The following is a 17,196-nucleotide window of genomic DNA, read 5'->3' on the forward strand; positions in this document are numbered from 1 at the left end:
ACTGACTTACTTTAAGTTACAATTTATTTATTTCTTTATTGACTTTAATCCTCACCCAAGGATATTTTTTCCATTGCTTTTCAGAGAGAGTAGAAGGAGGGCGGGGAAGACAGAGAGAGAGACAGAGAGAGATCAATGTGAGAGAGACACATCAATTGGTTGCCTCCTGCACGCACCCTGACTGGGAATGGAACCTGCAACTGGGACCCTTCAGTCCACAGGCTGATGCTCTAACCACTGAGCCAAACCGGCTAGGGCTAAGTTATAATTTAAATGGTTTATCATCAACCAATTGACATTTCTTACTAAATCTTTTATTCTGCTTAAACTGTCTACTATGAGATAACTGCCTCGGAATCTTTTTTAAAACAATATGATTAATGTTTATCAACTTTTTTCTATTTACAAAAATGACAAATGCCCAATGCAAAAACAATGGTAAACAGAAAGAAATTCATGGAATGAACCAAATATCAGCAGCAACTCACCACCATAATATGAGCTAACAGTGATAGGATATATATAACCTTAATATGCATATTTTTTAAATAATAGGCTTTTTAAAATATGTTTTTATTGATTTCAGATAGAGGAATGGAGAGGGAGAGATAGAAACATCAATCAGCTGCTTCCTATACTCCCCCTACTAGGGACCGAGCCCTGACAGGGAGTCAAACTAGGTATCTTTGGTGCCAGGGACAATGCTCTACCAACTGAGCCACACTGGCTGGGCTTAATACACATATTAACAAGCTTTAATATGTGAGCTTTGCCCTGGCCCGTGTGGCTCAGTGGTTAGAGCGTTGGCCTACACACCAAAGAGTTATGGGATCGATTCCCGGTCAAGGGCATGTACTTGGGTTGCAGGTTTGATCCCCCCCCCCACCAGTCAGGGTGCATTCAGGGGCAACCAATTGATGTGTCTCACTCACATCAATGTTTCTCTCTCTTTCTCTTTCTCTTTCTCTCTCTCCCTCCCTCTCCCCCCCTCCTTCCTTCCCTTTCATGCTCTCTAAAAAATCAATGGGAAAAATATCCTTGGGTGAGGATTAACAAAAAATATATATATATGTGAGCTTTGTTTTCAAAATGGAAAAATGCCACATGTATTGTTTTCTAGCCTCTTCCACTTGACTATATAAGGTAATTTCCCATGGAAATAAATATTATTCTACAAAATGATTTTTTTCATGGCTGAGCAGGATTCTATAGTTGGCATGTATTATATTAATTAACCAACAATCTTATCATTAAATAAACGGGTTTTCATTATATTAAAATAAATTCTTGATATACATCTTTATATAAACTGATTATTTCTTTAAAACATATTATTGAAAAATGACACTAAATTTGAGAGTATAAGCATTTTTAAATATTTTAATAGAGATTCCCAAACTGCCTTCTAGCATAAGAGTTATACCAATTTGGATTCGTACTTCCTTTGCCTGTTTTCCCACAATCACCATTACTAGATATCATCACTCTTTTTTATATTTCTCAATCTTATAGGCAAAAGGTATCGAGGTTTCAATACCTTTCGGAGGCAACCAATCGATTTTCCTATCTCTCCCTCCCTCCCTTTCCCTTTCTCTCTCTGAAATAAAACCATATCTCAAAAAGTCTATTTTTTTTTTAAATATGTATATTAAGATATATTAAGGTATCTTATAAAAAAACTATATTTGATGAGATAACATAATTTCAAGTATTCACTGGCCATTTTATATTTTTATTTTATGAACTGCTTATTCATGTTTTTTTGCATATCTTTTCTATAGTGGTTGACTGTATTGCTCACTTCTTGAACAGACAGAGAAACATTTAACAAGATTTATCATTATTTCATTTACTAATGGCAGAGATATTATATACTAATTTATTGTCAATATATTCAATTCTACAGTAGACAAGTATGTGTGTCTACAGCCAACACACACACTGTAAGAATATCTGTCGGCAAATACCCAAACATACACAAAATATGGCTCAAAAACCTTTTTAAAGAGTAGATCATAATCATTATCGTTTACACAGAAAATTCATAAAACTAGAACATGACTGTTTTTCCTATAGTTGTCTTTTCATTTCTAACTTCCACAAACCAAGATATCCAAACATTAAAGTAAAACTGATCAATGAATCAAGTGATCCACTCATCTTTTACTCTAAAAAAATGAAAAGTGAAGAAACAAAAATATATACAGTATAGGATAAAGTAAATACAAGATTTTTTAAACTCTCGTTAGTAATCATAATACCTCAAATTTCTCGTTATAAACATATACCTTGTGAATCCTTCGAATTAAGACAGATGCAAAAAAACGTAGTGTAATCCTCAATTCATCAACAAAGGACTCATCATCTGTTATATCTCTTCAAATGAGAAGAAAAACAAGCATTTAGAAATCCAGGAAAATACACAGCTTTACTTTCTAAAAACCAAGGATTAGAGCTTCCTGGTTTTTTACATTTACTTATGCTATTTTTTTTTGTGTCTTAAAAAATAACATGTTACATTACAGAATAAGACAAATATATATATAGAAGAAAATGTTTACTTTTCTCTCATAATTCTAGTACCAAGACAATCACTATTAACTAAATTGTAGTATATATTTCCCTATAGACATCCATATGTACATAGTAATATTTTCATAATACAAAGATCACTTTCTAAGCAGCATCAAAAAAATTTCTAAGAAACAAAACAAGGAGTAATTTTGGAGAAGCAACTGAATTAAATTAATGTACAATTTTAAATTAGTTTAAAATATTTAAAGATTATTAATATAAATTAATTCCAAATGTAAATAAAAAGTGTTTTATTTGAAAAAGAAACTGAAATTCAAATTTTTTAAACAGAAATTTTGACAATCTCCTGAGGAGCTACTTTTCATTTTCCTGAGGTCTTGAGGTCCCTAGGAGAATTAGGACTTCCCTAATCAAAAAAAGAAAGGTATATATAATGGTGATATCCTGAACTTGAACACGGTGCTAACTGTTAAGTCCCTTGATAAAATAAGAAAGATAATTTACCAACCACGCTTCCCACTATTAACTCCAGGAAAAGGGATATTACAGCATCAACAGCTATACTAGGAAAAAATACATACTTAACATTTAGAAATACAGATATGTTTTATGTCTGAAAAGCCATAACATGGGAGGTGGAGGAGAGGAAGTCTATACAACAGGATTTATTTTACAAAAGGCCTCTCACCATTAGCTTTACTTCAATGGCAAATGCCCCATATTTAAGACAGAATCCAAAATAAAAAATTAATTTACACAGCTTTTCAGGAAAATATGATACATAAACTGGATATTAAATTTGTTTTAATACACTATCGATCAATTCCACTACTAGTATTTTTAATTAGAAAATTCAAAATATACTGAATCAATATAAAATTAGGGTAGATGTTATTAAATATTACATCTGTAAGTCATATAGGTATAAGTGTTCAAATATATAACTAAATATCTAATGCTTATGTAAGAAAACATGTATTTATTAAATGATATAACTTGGATTTATAATTCTCAAACTCTGTTTTTTTAGATCTAGAGTATTTTCTATATTCTGCAAGGTATAGATAGGGCACTTGTACATCTATGGCAGATACAAAAAAACAAAGTTACTTTGAAAAAAATCTTAATATTCCAGGAAATTCTCTTAAAATTATCTTTTAATGAAACATCTGAATATAAATTTTTCTTCTAAATGTATAATTATTTGAAATATAAAAAGTGTATACAAAATATTAAATCATTCATTAAATATAGGAGTAATAAAAAAAATTCTACAAGTTATTTTTCTTTCAAAAAGTGGCCTAAGATTTTTTCCTCTTTGCTATCACTAAACTATTAATTGAATGCCTACGTACATCGGTGGTGTTTAACTGGGGCCAATTATGCCTCTTAGGTAACATTTAACAATCCCTAAAGATATTTTTAGTGGTCACAACTAGGAGGAGGAGAGGGTGCTACTAGCATCTAGTGGGAAAAGGCCAGAGGTCCTGCTAAATATCCTTTAGTGTACACACAATACAGCACCTCACAACAAAAAATTTCTTGACCTAAAATGTCCATAGTGCCAAAGTTGAAAACTCCTGGCCTACACTAAAACACATCATTTGCACACTTCACTTAATGATATCCACTATACTGAAAAAAGGAGTTTAGAAAGAACATACCTGTACCACGGATAAACAAAGTTTTCCAACACTAATTCAAGAACCTGCATAAAAATAAGAACCTGCATAAAAATTATGTTTTAAAGAAAAATTAAGTAATTCTGGGAAAATAAACTACTACTAAGTGATATACAATCTTATTAGCCCAATTACTAACATCATATACATGACAAAATGCTTATGTCAACCTTTCATGGTGGTTGCGATGATCAAAGAAAACATGTGAGAAAACACTTTGAAAACCATAAAACTCCATGAAAAAGAAAAATTACTATTAGAATGACATACAGCCCAGCCAGGCGTGGCTCAGCAGTTGAGCATCGACCTAGGATCCAGGAGATCGAGGTTCAATTCCCAGTCATGGCATACGCCCTGGTTGCGGGCTCAACCCCCAGTCGGGGGCGTGCAGGAGGCAGCCGATCAATGACTCTCTCATCATTGATGTTTCTATCTCTCTCTCCCTCTCCCTTCCTCTCTCTGAAATCAATATATATATATAAAAGAATGACATACACATTTCTAAATATTCCCATAATAAAGAAATATATTTTTAAAAACTTTAAATTGTTTCTGAATCTGAAGCTTCACTGAACCAAGAAAGTTCTTTGGAAATAAGGAAAATAAGCTACTCTTTTGTATTCTTCACTCTCTCTGTAAGTCAATATTCCCAGAATAAAATGAAGAAACAAGTAGGTAAGACTTGTTTGCCACCTTTTAAAGGGGTCGAAATTAGGTGTTGGTGATTCCTTTGAAAGGAGGATAGTGACCAGGAGGGAGCAAGAAGGAAATTTCTGGTTTGCTGACAATGTTTTGCTTCTTGATCTGGGTGCTGAATATACAGATATATTCACTTCGTGAAAATTTTAGCTGTACAAGTTATATGTGAAAAAGTAACAAAACAAAACAAATCCTGTATATTAAACCTTTCATTTTTTTTGAGTCAGGTGTAACAGTATGTTTTAATTATTAAAAGGTCTTGCAGCAGTAGGCAGTAACTTTAAAAATCTGCAGAGAGGGAGTGAAAAAATGGACCTAATCTGATTATATAGCTATATACCATCTTTGACAGCAGTAATAAAGAGTGTGGGTTCTCTAAATATTAAGACAAGATTTGGATTTTTAATATAAAAACTGAACATTAATGATATCAGCTGGGATATAAACAGGGATAGGATACAGGGGGGAGATTAGAACATTTATCATTAAACATCTGGTCTTACTTTATTCTGCATATCCAGTAAGACCAATCACCAATTCCCACTGATTTTACATCCTAAGTAGCTCTTTTCTACAGCCCCACTTTTCAGGTCCTCATCATCTCACCCTATATTGTAGCAATAGCCTCTAAACTAGTCTCCCTCCTTACAAGTTAACTCCCATCCCCATCCTCCATTGAGCTGCCAAAGTGATCTAAACCATACATTTGACCACATCACTCCCTTGCATGAAACCCTCAATATATCAAACCACAACATATCAAAGTAAGAAAAGTGGAGCTGCACTGATTTTGAAGGGGCGGGAGAAAGCTGCTCAGCAGCAATTGTAACCATTAATTTCCTTTTTACCTCCCACTGCATCCTGTGAGTCACATCTGAAAATTCTAGTTACACAGCTGAAAGTCACTGGCTTCCATGATCAATTAAACTTCTTCAGCATGGCCCTTTAAGTCTTCTGATGACCTGATTTCTAAATGGTTATATAAAAACTGGTTAAGAATTAAGCCAGCCCTGAGTTTTAGACTGAGTTCTGCTATGAACCAGCTAAGAAACTTGAGAAAATTGTTTAAACTCCCTAAACCACAGTTTTGGTTAAATCATGTTAGTAGCACCTATTTCAAAGGTTATGTGATTACATGAAATAATGCAAGTACAGTGATTAGCACAATGCCTAATATATAGTAAGTGATCAATAACTACTAGCTACTAGAATATTTTCTCTTCGTTGTCCACATCCTGCTTCACATTTTACCCTCCAGCTTGTTTCAGAGCCTCTCTTTCCTTTCCAAAGCTCTTCCCAAACCTTGAAATACCTTTTCCCACATTATCAGTCTGGCAAACTTCTAGTCATACTTCCTGATTGCCCCTCTCAACAGTTTATGAACTTCTTTCTCTGTACTAATAATATACCTTAAACATTTATTCCATTATTCCCTGCATTACATCATATGGTAATTACCTGTTCATATGTGTAACTCCCCTCCTAGACTGAAGTTCCTAGAAGAAAGGAACCATACCTTATTTCCCTTGTCATTCCTGGGCCTAATCTAGCTCCTGCCTATATAGCAACATCTCAAAACATGTTTTTAAGTTTGGAGCTAATATTTATGGAACACCAATAAGTGCCAGACAGTAGGTGAAGAGCTTTGCTAAGTTTCTTTAAAAAATAAATAAATAAATGAAGTGTCAAAGACACAAAAAATACTCTTACTACAGGTCTTGTATTCAACAGACTTCAAATCGGCAAACTCCAATAAAAATATAATAATGTGAGCCACATATATAATTTTAAATTTTGTAGTAGCTACATTTTCAAAATGAAACAGGTGATATTAATTTAATGATATATTTTATTTAACCCAATATATCCAAAATATTATTTCAACATGTAATCAATATGAAATATTTAATGGCATATTTTATGTTCCTTTTTCCTTAATAAGTCCTCAAAATCCAGTATATATTTTACACATAAGTACATCTCAGCATATTTCAAGTGTTTATTGGTAGCCACATGTGGGAAGTGGCTACCATATTGGACAGCACAGTCTTAAATCAGGGAATTTTGAGGATGAAAAATAACCTTATAGTGGAAAAAGTCAAGAACCATATGATTTCATTAATATGTGGGACATAAAACTGGAAGAAACAAACAAAACTTCATAGACACAGACAACAGTATGGTGGTTACCAGAGGGAAAGGAGGCAGTGAAGGGTAAAAGGTGTCAAATATATAATGACGAAAATAGATTTGACTTTGGGTGATGAACACACAATGCAATATATAGATGATGTATTATAAAATTGTACACTTGAAACCTATATAATTTTATTAACCAATGTCACCCCAATAAATTTAATTTTTTAAAAAAAGACCTTACAGAAGATGGAAAAAAATAACACAAAACAAAACAAAAAACACACGCCAGGAGTTTTGCATTTATGCTGCCTACTTTCAGCCACAGAAGGATAAAAACTTGGAAAAAGGGTAAAATTAGGCAGGACTCAGATGTTTAATGCTATTCTTCAACTAATTACCATTCAACTTAATTCAGCCATCAACAATGTATCTGGCCCTGCACTTGGTGCTGGGAACAAATGAGACCCCATTGCCTGCCTTTAAGGACTTTACTGCTTCCTCAGATCAATGGAGAAGACAAATTTTTAAAACAAATAACTAAAATATATATGTTACCAAAAAGGGACACATAAAATGTGACGGAACAAAGATAAGAAAACATGCCTTCTACTCCCACATTACGCAGAAACTGAAAAAGTATCCCATTCTCTCTGCTTTACCCTTCAGTTAGTGACAAAACTGGGATCACAATTCAGTAAGATATACATTTGCTCCTTGTAGCTCAAGTCCCTCCTTTTGAAATTGCAACTGGTTATTTCTACTGCTCTATCATAAAAATGACTATGTTTATAAGAGTTAAGCAATAACTAGGTAAAGTACTTTCTTCAGCTAAAATGTCCATTTAAATTAGACATGGAATCCAAAAACATTTCTAGTTTACCATTCAAGTTGCATATTTCATAATAATAAATTACCTAGCCAAGAAATGATCAGGTAGCACACATTAAGATGCTCCATAATTAAATTTTCCATAGGTATTTAATATTTGGGGATATTTGGCAGTGTTAATTAAATCAGTTACCTCCGAGAGAGATGCATCAACCTTGGAAGAAATTTTCATGTCTAGCCATGGCTGGTAGTTTTCAAGGAGCAAGGAAGGCCTAAAGAAAATCATACAATTAAATTGCTTGAAATCCAAATGTAACTGGAAGGATCAACAAATAAAAAAATGTATAACTTACCTATGTCGTTTACATTTCACTTTACCACAAACAGCACAGCTACGACCTTGAGGAAATAATTCTTGAAGTCCTAATTGCTGGAAAAAAAAAGAAAAAAAAAGGAAATTGGGGGAGGGGAAAGGAGGGTGTAAATTTGTCTTTACTTTACATATCATCTTTCCTAAGAGAATCATTTTTCCAAAGCTTGTGAATCAATGTATAAATTCAGAGTACTTTTTTTATTATTGTCTGTTTTAACACTAAAACATTATTTGTAATAAATACTACTTGCTAAACTAAACAGACAAGAATGAAAAAAAACCTTTACAATACCTAAGCCAAATTTTCAAGGTTACAATTCAAATCAATTGTTATGCTCGCTTATTAAAAAAAAAAAACCAATCTATATTTAAAAATAATACTCTACTGCAAAAGTATAAGAAAAAACTATTTTCTATTTCTCCAAAACCTTAAATTCAATGAGGAAGAAAATATGTGATTAACAGTAAGGTTACAGAGCACCACTTTCAACTGTGTTTCCTCTGAGTAGAAATACCAATAAACCTGAGAAGAGGGGCTGCATCAACCTGAAGAATTATCAAGTAAGATTCAAGATATACCACTAAATCCTGGTATACACACTAGGGACTTTGCCTACCAGAGATAGATTCAATACACTATCATATTTATCAAATTTCAGAAATACAAATTATTTTGGTTAAGTAAACTGTCTAATTATTTATCTGTTTGTTTCTAGGGAACAAATAGACATTTAAGAAATTAACAGTGTTAATTCAATTGTGCCAGTGCCTCAGAATCACCTGGAAAGTTTTTATACAAGTACTGATTACAAGGCTATTACAGTACTATTCAATCAAAATCTGTAGGGCCCAGGAGTTTTTATTTTTAAAGATTCCCCACATGGCCCAGCTGGCGTGGCTCAGCAGTTGAGCATCAACCTATGATCCACAAGATCATGGTTCAATTCCAGGTCAAGGCACATGCCCAGGTTTCAGGCTCGATCCCCAGTGAGGGGGCACGCAGGAGGCAACCAATCAATGACTCCCTCATTATTGATGTTTCTATCTCTCTCTCTCCCTCTCCCTTCCTCTCTCGGAAATTAATAAAGATATATTTAAAAAAGAAAAAAAAGGTTCCCCAGGGGATTCTACTGTACAGTCAACTTTCGGAACTTTTGTTCTAATTTATTGCCCTCATAGTTAATATGCAGTTAGAGGACACTCTAAAATTATAGATCCCAACTTTCTGAGAATTTTGTATTTTCTTTTTATAGTTACTCCTAGGAGAACTGTAGACCTTAAAAATATACACATATGTAAATTTGCTTTAACATGCTTTCAATAATAATATCAAACAGCACAGGATCATACACACTGACTTTTAAAAATAAACACACATAAATTTTACCTTGGGTTTGTATTTTATTGTGAAGAATATATTTGGTAAGAGAGAATCTGGTCCTAATGAGCAGTAGAACGTGACAACTCCGGCAACAAATGACCAGAAGATCATTAAAATATGAAGATACCTTAGAAAAAAATAAAAATAATTGTTAAAACCAGAAAAAGTATAACACTAAGTTGTCCCTTCGTTGATTTAGCAAGTGCTTATTAAACACCTACTATATCAGACTGAAGCAATTTCTCCAATCATGATTTTCTGTAATTATTAGCTATAAGAATCACAAAATATATGCTATCAAAAGAACACTTCACTTAAAGTGTAAAGAAGTATGTTTTGTAAGGTATATAAATGTCTAATCATTATGCTGTATAGTTGAAACTAATGTGTTGTCAACTGTAATTAAAAAATAAATTTTTAAAATAAATAAAATGGGGGAAAAGCTTAAAAAATAAAGTAAAAGGAAGTATAAATTCTCAATATTTTATAATTTGGTACCTAAGTTGTCATGTTTAACTAGCCTATATGACATTTTTCCAGAATACCATCTAATGATATTGTACCATTCATATCCTACCAAAATTCTGATTATTTTCCATTAAATAAAAAAAAATTACTGAGTGCCTATTTTATTCTGCACAGTACTAGGCCTTGGGGACATAGCAGGAAACAGCAATGCTATGGTCTCTATTTGCATGGAAAATGCTGTGTGGTAGATGTTACAGATAAGTAAATGAGTGCAATACAGTGTGATCATGTGTTCTAGATTATAACAGAGAAAGTATGCATGATATGGGAACATCTCATGCAGAACACACAGCTGAAAATTGAAAGGACAGAAAACTTTTTCAGAAAAAGTCATGTCCATGGAAAAACTAAGAGTAGGAGGAAAACAACAGAAGAGGATAGGGTTAGAAAAATTAGGGCCTAGGCATGAGGTAAGGGAATTCAAACGAGAGAACTAAGTACGTTGAGATCTGAGCAGCCATAAGGAAGAAGTTGCTTTGAGATGAATCTGAAAAAAACAAGCAGAAGCCAGATGATATAGTGTTATATAATAAGTCATGTTAAGGTGTCTCAATACAGGCTGCCCTCACACTGAACAGTTCTGATGTGCACAAATTCCAGTTACCATGATTTTATGAAGCAGCAGCCCCCAACAATACAGTTCAAATTCCAATTACCACACATTATGTTTAACTGTGAGTAAATGTGTACAAACTTTTGGGCTAGCTCTTCAGTCCACAAATTACTATGTAGTGAGAAGAGAACGAAGCCAGTCCACAGAGAGAAGAAAAAGGGAGGTGAAGAAACATCCACTGCATACCTCTTAACTAAATGATCTCTCACTAAGCACTTTAAAACATAAACAGGGTTACCATCCACTCAAAAAACAGACATGGCTTAATGCTGCCTACAAAATGTAATATAAACCCCTTAAACCTTTATGGTCCCTTTCAATCTGGTCCTAACACCTTTATACCCTTATTTCTTCCCATACCTTTGCACAAAGCTTAACCAAAATAGCATGCTTGACATTAAGCTTTTAAAAAAATAAAAACTATAATAACCACCATATTGCTGTCTATGAGTTTTTGTTTGTCTGTCTTATGTCACCTCAATAAGTTTATGTCTGGAAACTAACTCAAGTTATAGATGTATTCACAGAGAAAATAATGAAATTCATACCCACAGCTGCTCATCAAAAATCATTTTTAGCCAGACAGATACGACTCAGAATTCTTACTATTTAGGATTCTTAAGCAGTTTTATAGCACAATTTCATATATAACACCCCCAATGAGGTCTGATTCAGTAACCCATAATCAGATATTAATATTTCTGCAATAAAACAAGAACAATAAGAAAAGAGTCAGAAATAAGTACTATAAGTAGTCTCATGTCTGTTCAAGTCAAGTTTTGTCATTAAATGTAATTAAATGGTTTAAATGGTGCCAAATTCAGGGAAAAGGCTACTTCTTCAGAGCTTTTTTGATTTCAGAATTACAGATTAGGAACTGTAGACCTGTATTTAGACTGAATGACAATAAACATTACATGCAATATGTGTAGGCTATAAATAAGGGAAGCAATAACTAAGGCATTATTTTAAAAGGAAATCTATAGCTTTAAATGCATTAACCCTGTTGTTCTCAACCAAGGGTGATTTTACCCCCAGGGAGAAAATGAAGACATTTTTTACTGTCAAAACTGTGGGGAGTACAATGGTGGTGGGGGAGTGCACTACTGACATCAAGTAGCTAAAGGCCAAGGCTGCTGGTAAATATCCTACAACAAGGAAATATCTGACCCAAATTCAGTGGTATTGAGGTTGAGAAACCCTACATTGACCAGAGACCAAAAAAAAAAAAAGTGCTGAAACCCAATAAACTAAGCATTCAGAAAGTTGGGTGGGGAAACTGCAAATTGAAACACACAAAAAGAAAAAAAACAGTAAAGAAAAAAACAAATCAATAAAGTAGACAACAATGACAAGAGATAATAAAATATAAGTTGGTTTTTCAGAAAAATTAATAAAATAAGCAAGCTTCTAACTGATACTAATGGAAGTTACTACGTCACCAATTACTCTAAAGATTGATAAGAGAAAACAGTATTTATCCTACTTTTCCAATTTAAACTGCACTTCATTATAACTAACTAGGCCTAATGCATGAAGTAAAGCAATTCTATTTAAAAAAATAAAAATAATTCAAATTTAAAACTATACAAGGAATGAAAGAATGAGAAAATCATCCTGTTGCAACCTATAATGAAGTAATTGATTCAGGAATAAATAAGTGGTAAAATGAAAAAGAAAGCTTGTTTTTGTTTTTGAAAGTTTGTTTGGCCCTGTTGGTTAGAGCATCCTCCCATGCACTGGAAGGTCACCAGTTCAGTTCTGGGTAGGTTTTGGTTCCGTACCTGGTTGGGGGGCATACACTGGCAACCAAATGATGTATCTCTCTCACACTGATGCTTCTCTCTCCCTTCCTCCCTCTCTAAAATCAATAAAAACAGCCCAGTGGGTGTGGCCCAGTGGATTGAGTGTAGTCCCATGCACCAAGAGGTCACTGGTTCAATTCATGGTCAGGGCACATGCCCAGGTTTCAGGCTCGATCCCCAGTAGGATGCATGCAGGAGGCCGTCCGTGTTTCTCTCTCTCATTGATGTTTCTATCTCTCTCCCCCTCTCCCTTCCTCTCTCTGAAATCAATAAAGATATATTTTAAAATAATAATAAAATAAAATAAAATAAAATGCACAGGGAAAATAAAGGTTCACAAAGATCTGCACCAACTTTGAAAAAGAAGGATCAAGAGGGAGAATTTGTTCTAACAGATATAAAAACATACTACAAAAAGTATAGTACTACTGTTAAAAATATCTGGCATTGTTATAGGAAGAGAAAAATACACAAAAGAAAGAGAACACAGAGTAAAAAAAAAAACATGACATTTGGGAACAAAATATATGACATTCCAGAGTCTACTTGTCTGGATTCAAATCCTAGCTATGACACAACACAAATTATTTAACCTCTCTGACTCTTGTTTGATCCTCTATAAAATGGGGTAATAATAATACCTAATTCATAGAGTTGTTATGATGACTAAGTAAGTTCATAAAAGTACTAAAAGCCTGTTACTTACTAAGTTAAGTGTATATAAGTCAGCTGTGGCAATTTAAAAAGTAATAGAGAAAATAGACTGGTGCAGCCACTATGGAAAACAGTGTGGAATTTCCTCAAAAAATTAAAAATGGAACTGCCATTTGAACCAGTGATCCTACTTCTAGAACTATATCCTAATAATCCTGAAACACCAATCAGAAAGAATATATGCACTCCTATGTTCACAGCAGCATTATTTACAGTAGCTACAATCTGGAAACAGCCCAAGTGCCCATCAGTAGATGAGTGGATAAAAAAGCTGTGATACATTTACACAATGGAATACTCTGCAGCTATAAAAAAGAAGGATCTCTTACCCTCTGAGACAACATGGAGGGACTTGGAGAGTATTATGGTAAGCAAAATAAGCCAGAGAAAAACAAGTATCACATGATTTCAGTTATATATGGAATCTAATCAACAAAATAGATCCAAAGACATGGAAGCATGCAACAGACTGATGAATCTGAGAGGGAAGGAGGAGGTAGATTAATCAAAGAACTTATATGCATATATGCATAACATATGGACACTGCAGTGAAGGCCTGGGGAGGGGACGGGAACGAGGTGGAGAGGGTCATTGGGGGGGGGGGAAGTGGCCATCTGTAATACTTTCAACAATAAAGATAAATTTTTTAAAAAGTAATAGAGAAAATAATAAACTGTGTTAAAAAGCAGGCGCCACATATAGAAGGCTATATATATATGGAATAATCTAAATTTATGTGATAAAATTATAAATTGCAGGTAAAACTGATTAGAATGTTAACAAAAGTAGTCATCTCTGAATGGTAAATTTATGAGTGATTTTTTTAACATCTTGATATTTGTCTGTATTTTCTGATTTCTTCATAATTTATCTGAACCAATGCTACCTAGAAAGTTCATAATAATCTATATTATTCTTAATGTCTTTTTAAGAATAATGTATTTTTAAAAGCTTAGGCTTCTGAATTAGAATGACCCGCATTAGAATCCCATTCTGCTCCTTACTCTCTATAAGCCTGAGCAAGTTATTTAACAACTACAAGCTTCGGTTTGCTCACTTGTGAAATGGAGCTAATAACCATCAAAGAACTGCGTAATATAACTACAATGAGCTATCATTATACACTCACTAAAATGGCTAAATTAAACCTACAGACAATATCAAACATTGCTAGAGGAAGTGTAAATTGTTGTAACCACTCTGAAAAACTGTCTTGCAGTATCTACTTAAGTTAAACAAATGCATATACTATCACTAAGCATTTCTATTCATGGGCACATACCCAAAAGAAAAAAGTACATCTAGCAAAAGAAATGTAATTAAGAATATTCACAGCAGCATTATTTATAATAGCCAAAAACTGGAAACTGTCTTCAAAAGTAGAATGGATAAACAAAGTGTGTCATACTCCCAATGGAACAGTACAATATAAGAAAAGAGAATAATCTACTGATATATGCATCAATAAGGATAAATCTCAAAAGTAGAGTTGAGAGAAAGAAACCAAGTACAAGAAGACTATATAACTCCATTTACATGAAATTCAAAAACAGCAAAAGTGATATATGGTGATTGAGGTTATTAACAAGGGAGCCTACTGGGATGCTAGAAATATCTTGGTCTGGGTGGTGGTTACATAGGAAAATTTAAAAATTCACAGAACTAATCAATTATGTGTTATGTACTTTTCTGTTAAGTTATATCTCAAAAAAATCCCACAAAACCTAAGACTAATAATAGTAACACCTATCTTACAATATTGTGAGAATATATGAGACAAAAATAACTGCTAACATTTAATAAGAGCATGTTCTATGGATTGAGCACCATTTGAAGCACTTTCTATGTATTAACCCACTTAAATCATCAAAATAACCATATAATGTTGGCACTAGTATTATCCACATTTTACAGATAGGGAGATTGTGACAGATAAAAGTTAGATTAATTATCCAAAGTCACATAACTTGTAAGTAGAGGAGTCATAATCAAATTCTAACAGTCAAGCTTCAGATTCAAAACTTTCAACCACAACAATAAATTACCTCAATAATAAATAAAAACTCAACACAATACCTGAGCAAAAACAAAGCACTCACAAATTGTTGGCTATTATTACTATTACCATTATTATTAGGATTAACTTAAAATATTCCTTATTCTAACATTCAAATACTCAACACTATGTATGGCGAATAAACAAATCTATATAATTGTAACTATGCTACTAGTTTGTTCTAACAATACCATAAAGGTGAGATCGTAAATAATTTGAAATACAAAAAGTATGTTACTCCACTCTTCCAACAAGTCACTTACAATGGTCCAAAGGTTATATCCATTTATCTTTCCGCAGATAAGATTCATAATCTTAATTCATTTTGAGAGAAAAATTTATATGCTAAATAATACCTTGAAATATCTTTAGGAGTTAAAGTTTCAAAACTACTGAGAAAAAATTTTCAAAAAGGGGTATTATTTCAAGTTTAAACATATAGAGGGAAAGCTTCAAATCTTCATACTAACCAGTGGAGTTTTTTTGTTTTTGTTTTTTAATGTATCTTTATTGATTTCGGAGAGAGGAAGGGAGAGGGAGAGAGATAGAAATATCAACGATGAAAAAGTCATCGATCGGTTGCCCTGAATGGGGATCGAGCCCAAAACCTGGGCATGTGTCCTGACCAGGAATCAAACCGCAATCTCCTGGATCTTTGGTCAATGCTCAACCGCTGAGCCACACCCAGCATGGAGATTTTAAACTGAAAATTTCTTTTACAGTTATTTCTAAAAATTAACTGGTGAAATGCCTGTATAGAAATTACTTATTGATGATTAAATAGATGAAATGGAAAGATTGATACAGGTTGCCTACAAACAGGACCATGTGCGTAAGTGCTATATTTGCCATGTTTATTATTAAACATTTATGATCTTTTGCATATAGGTTGTCTCAAAATGAGTGTGCCTCCTTCGGTGCATGGCTCAAGGATGGGGAGTATAAGCCAGTCCTTCTTTCAATAAACATTGAGTGACTTTCAATTTTTTTAAAAAATCACTTATTCAAAGTATGTATTAAGTATATCTTCCTATTTCTTCTATTCCATCGTTATGCCCCCAAATGTTTTTTTAAATATTATATATATTTTTAATTTCTGAATAGATGTGCCTAGCACTTTTCCACTCTCAGAGGAGGCCATGTTTCCTTGTATAAAAATCTTTCAAAGATGGTCTAAGCATATGTTTGTATGCACATAAGAATATACACTTTTTTTAAATCTTCACTCAAGGATATTTTTTCATTGTTTTTCAGAGAGAGAGAGAAACATCGATGTGAGAGAAACACATCGATTGGTTGCCTCCTGCACTCACCCTGACTGGAGCTGGGGATCAAGCTTGCAACCGAGGTACAGACCCTTGGCCGAAATCTAACCCCGGACCCATTAGTCCCCAGGCCGACGCTCTAACCACTGAGCCAAACCGGCTACAAAAATATACACACATTTTAAAGAAAATCACACAATGCACTGAAAAGTACACTCTATGCAATTTTCTGCACCTTCCAAAAGCTTTTTCCTGGAAAAAGAATACCTACTCACTCTTTTAGTCAAGACTAATGTTTAAAATCACTTTTGCTGATTACAATAGCAACAAATGGAAAATACCAAAAAATGTATGCAAAAGCAATGTCAGTCATAAACCCAATCACTCAGAGATAACAGTCAAGTATTATTTCCTTCTTTCTTTGCATAATACAAATAAAGATACAGAGTACAGATCATATGGTATACAAATCAGATAGTATCCTAGGACATCTTAACAACATAGAACACTATGTTTAAGTAGACACCTCAGAAATCTAGTTGAACTTGTTTCTATGTGGTTGTCCTACCTTGAAGAC

At 33.4% G+C, this 17,196-nt stretch overlaps 1 protein-coding gene across 2 annotated transcripts in view; it reads right to left on the reverse strand.

Moving 5' to 3' along the window:
- Positions 1–17,196, reverse strand: part of SNX14 (sorting nexin 14) — a 63,690-nt gene that overhangs the window by 44,244 nt on the left and 2,250 nt on the right. For both annotated transcript variants that reach the window (XM_016207320.2, XM_016207319.2), the window contains exons 2-6: positions 9,644–9,764; positions 8,237–8,313; positions 8,077–8,155; positions 4,200–4,243; positions 2,289–2,376 (exon numbers count right to left, since the gene is read on the reverse strand). In XM_016207320.2, the coding sequence (XP_016062806.2) occupies positions 2,289–2,376; positions 4,200–4,243; positions 8,077–8,155; positions 8,237–8,313; positions 9,644–9,764 (409 nt within the window). The remainder of the gene's footprint in view (positions 1–2,288; positions 2,377–4,199; positions 4,244–8,076; positions 8,156–8,236; positions 8,314–9,643; positions 9,765–17,196) is intronic.

This window comes from Miniopterus natalensis, chromosome 5 (genome assembly GCF_054644295.1).
Source record: "Miniopterus natalensis isolate mMinNat1 chromosome 5, mMinNat1.hap1, whole genome shotgun sequence".
Lineage (NCBI taxonomy): Eukaryota > Metazoa > Chordata > Mammalia > Chiroptera > Miniopteridae > Miniopterus > Miniopterus natalensis.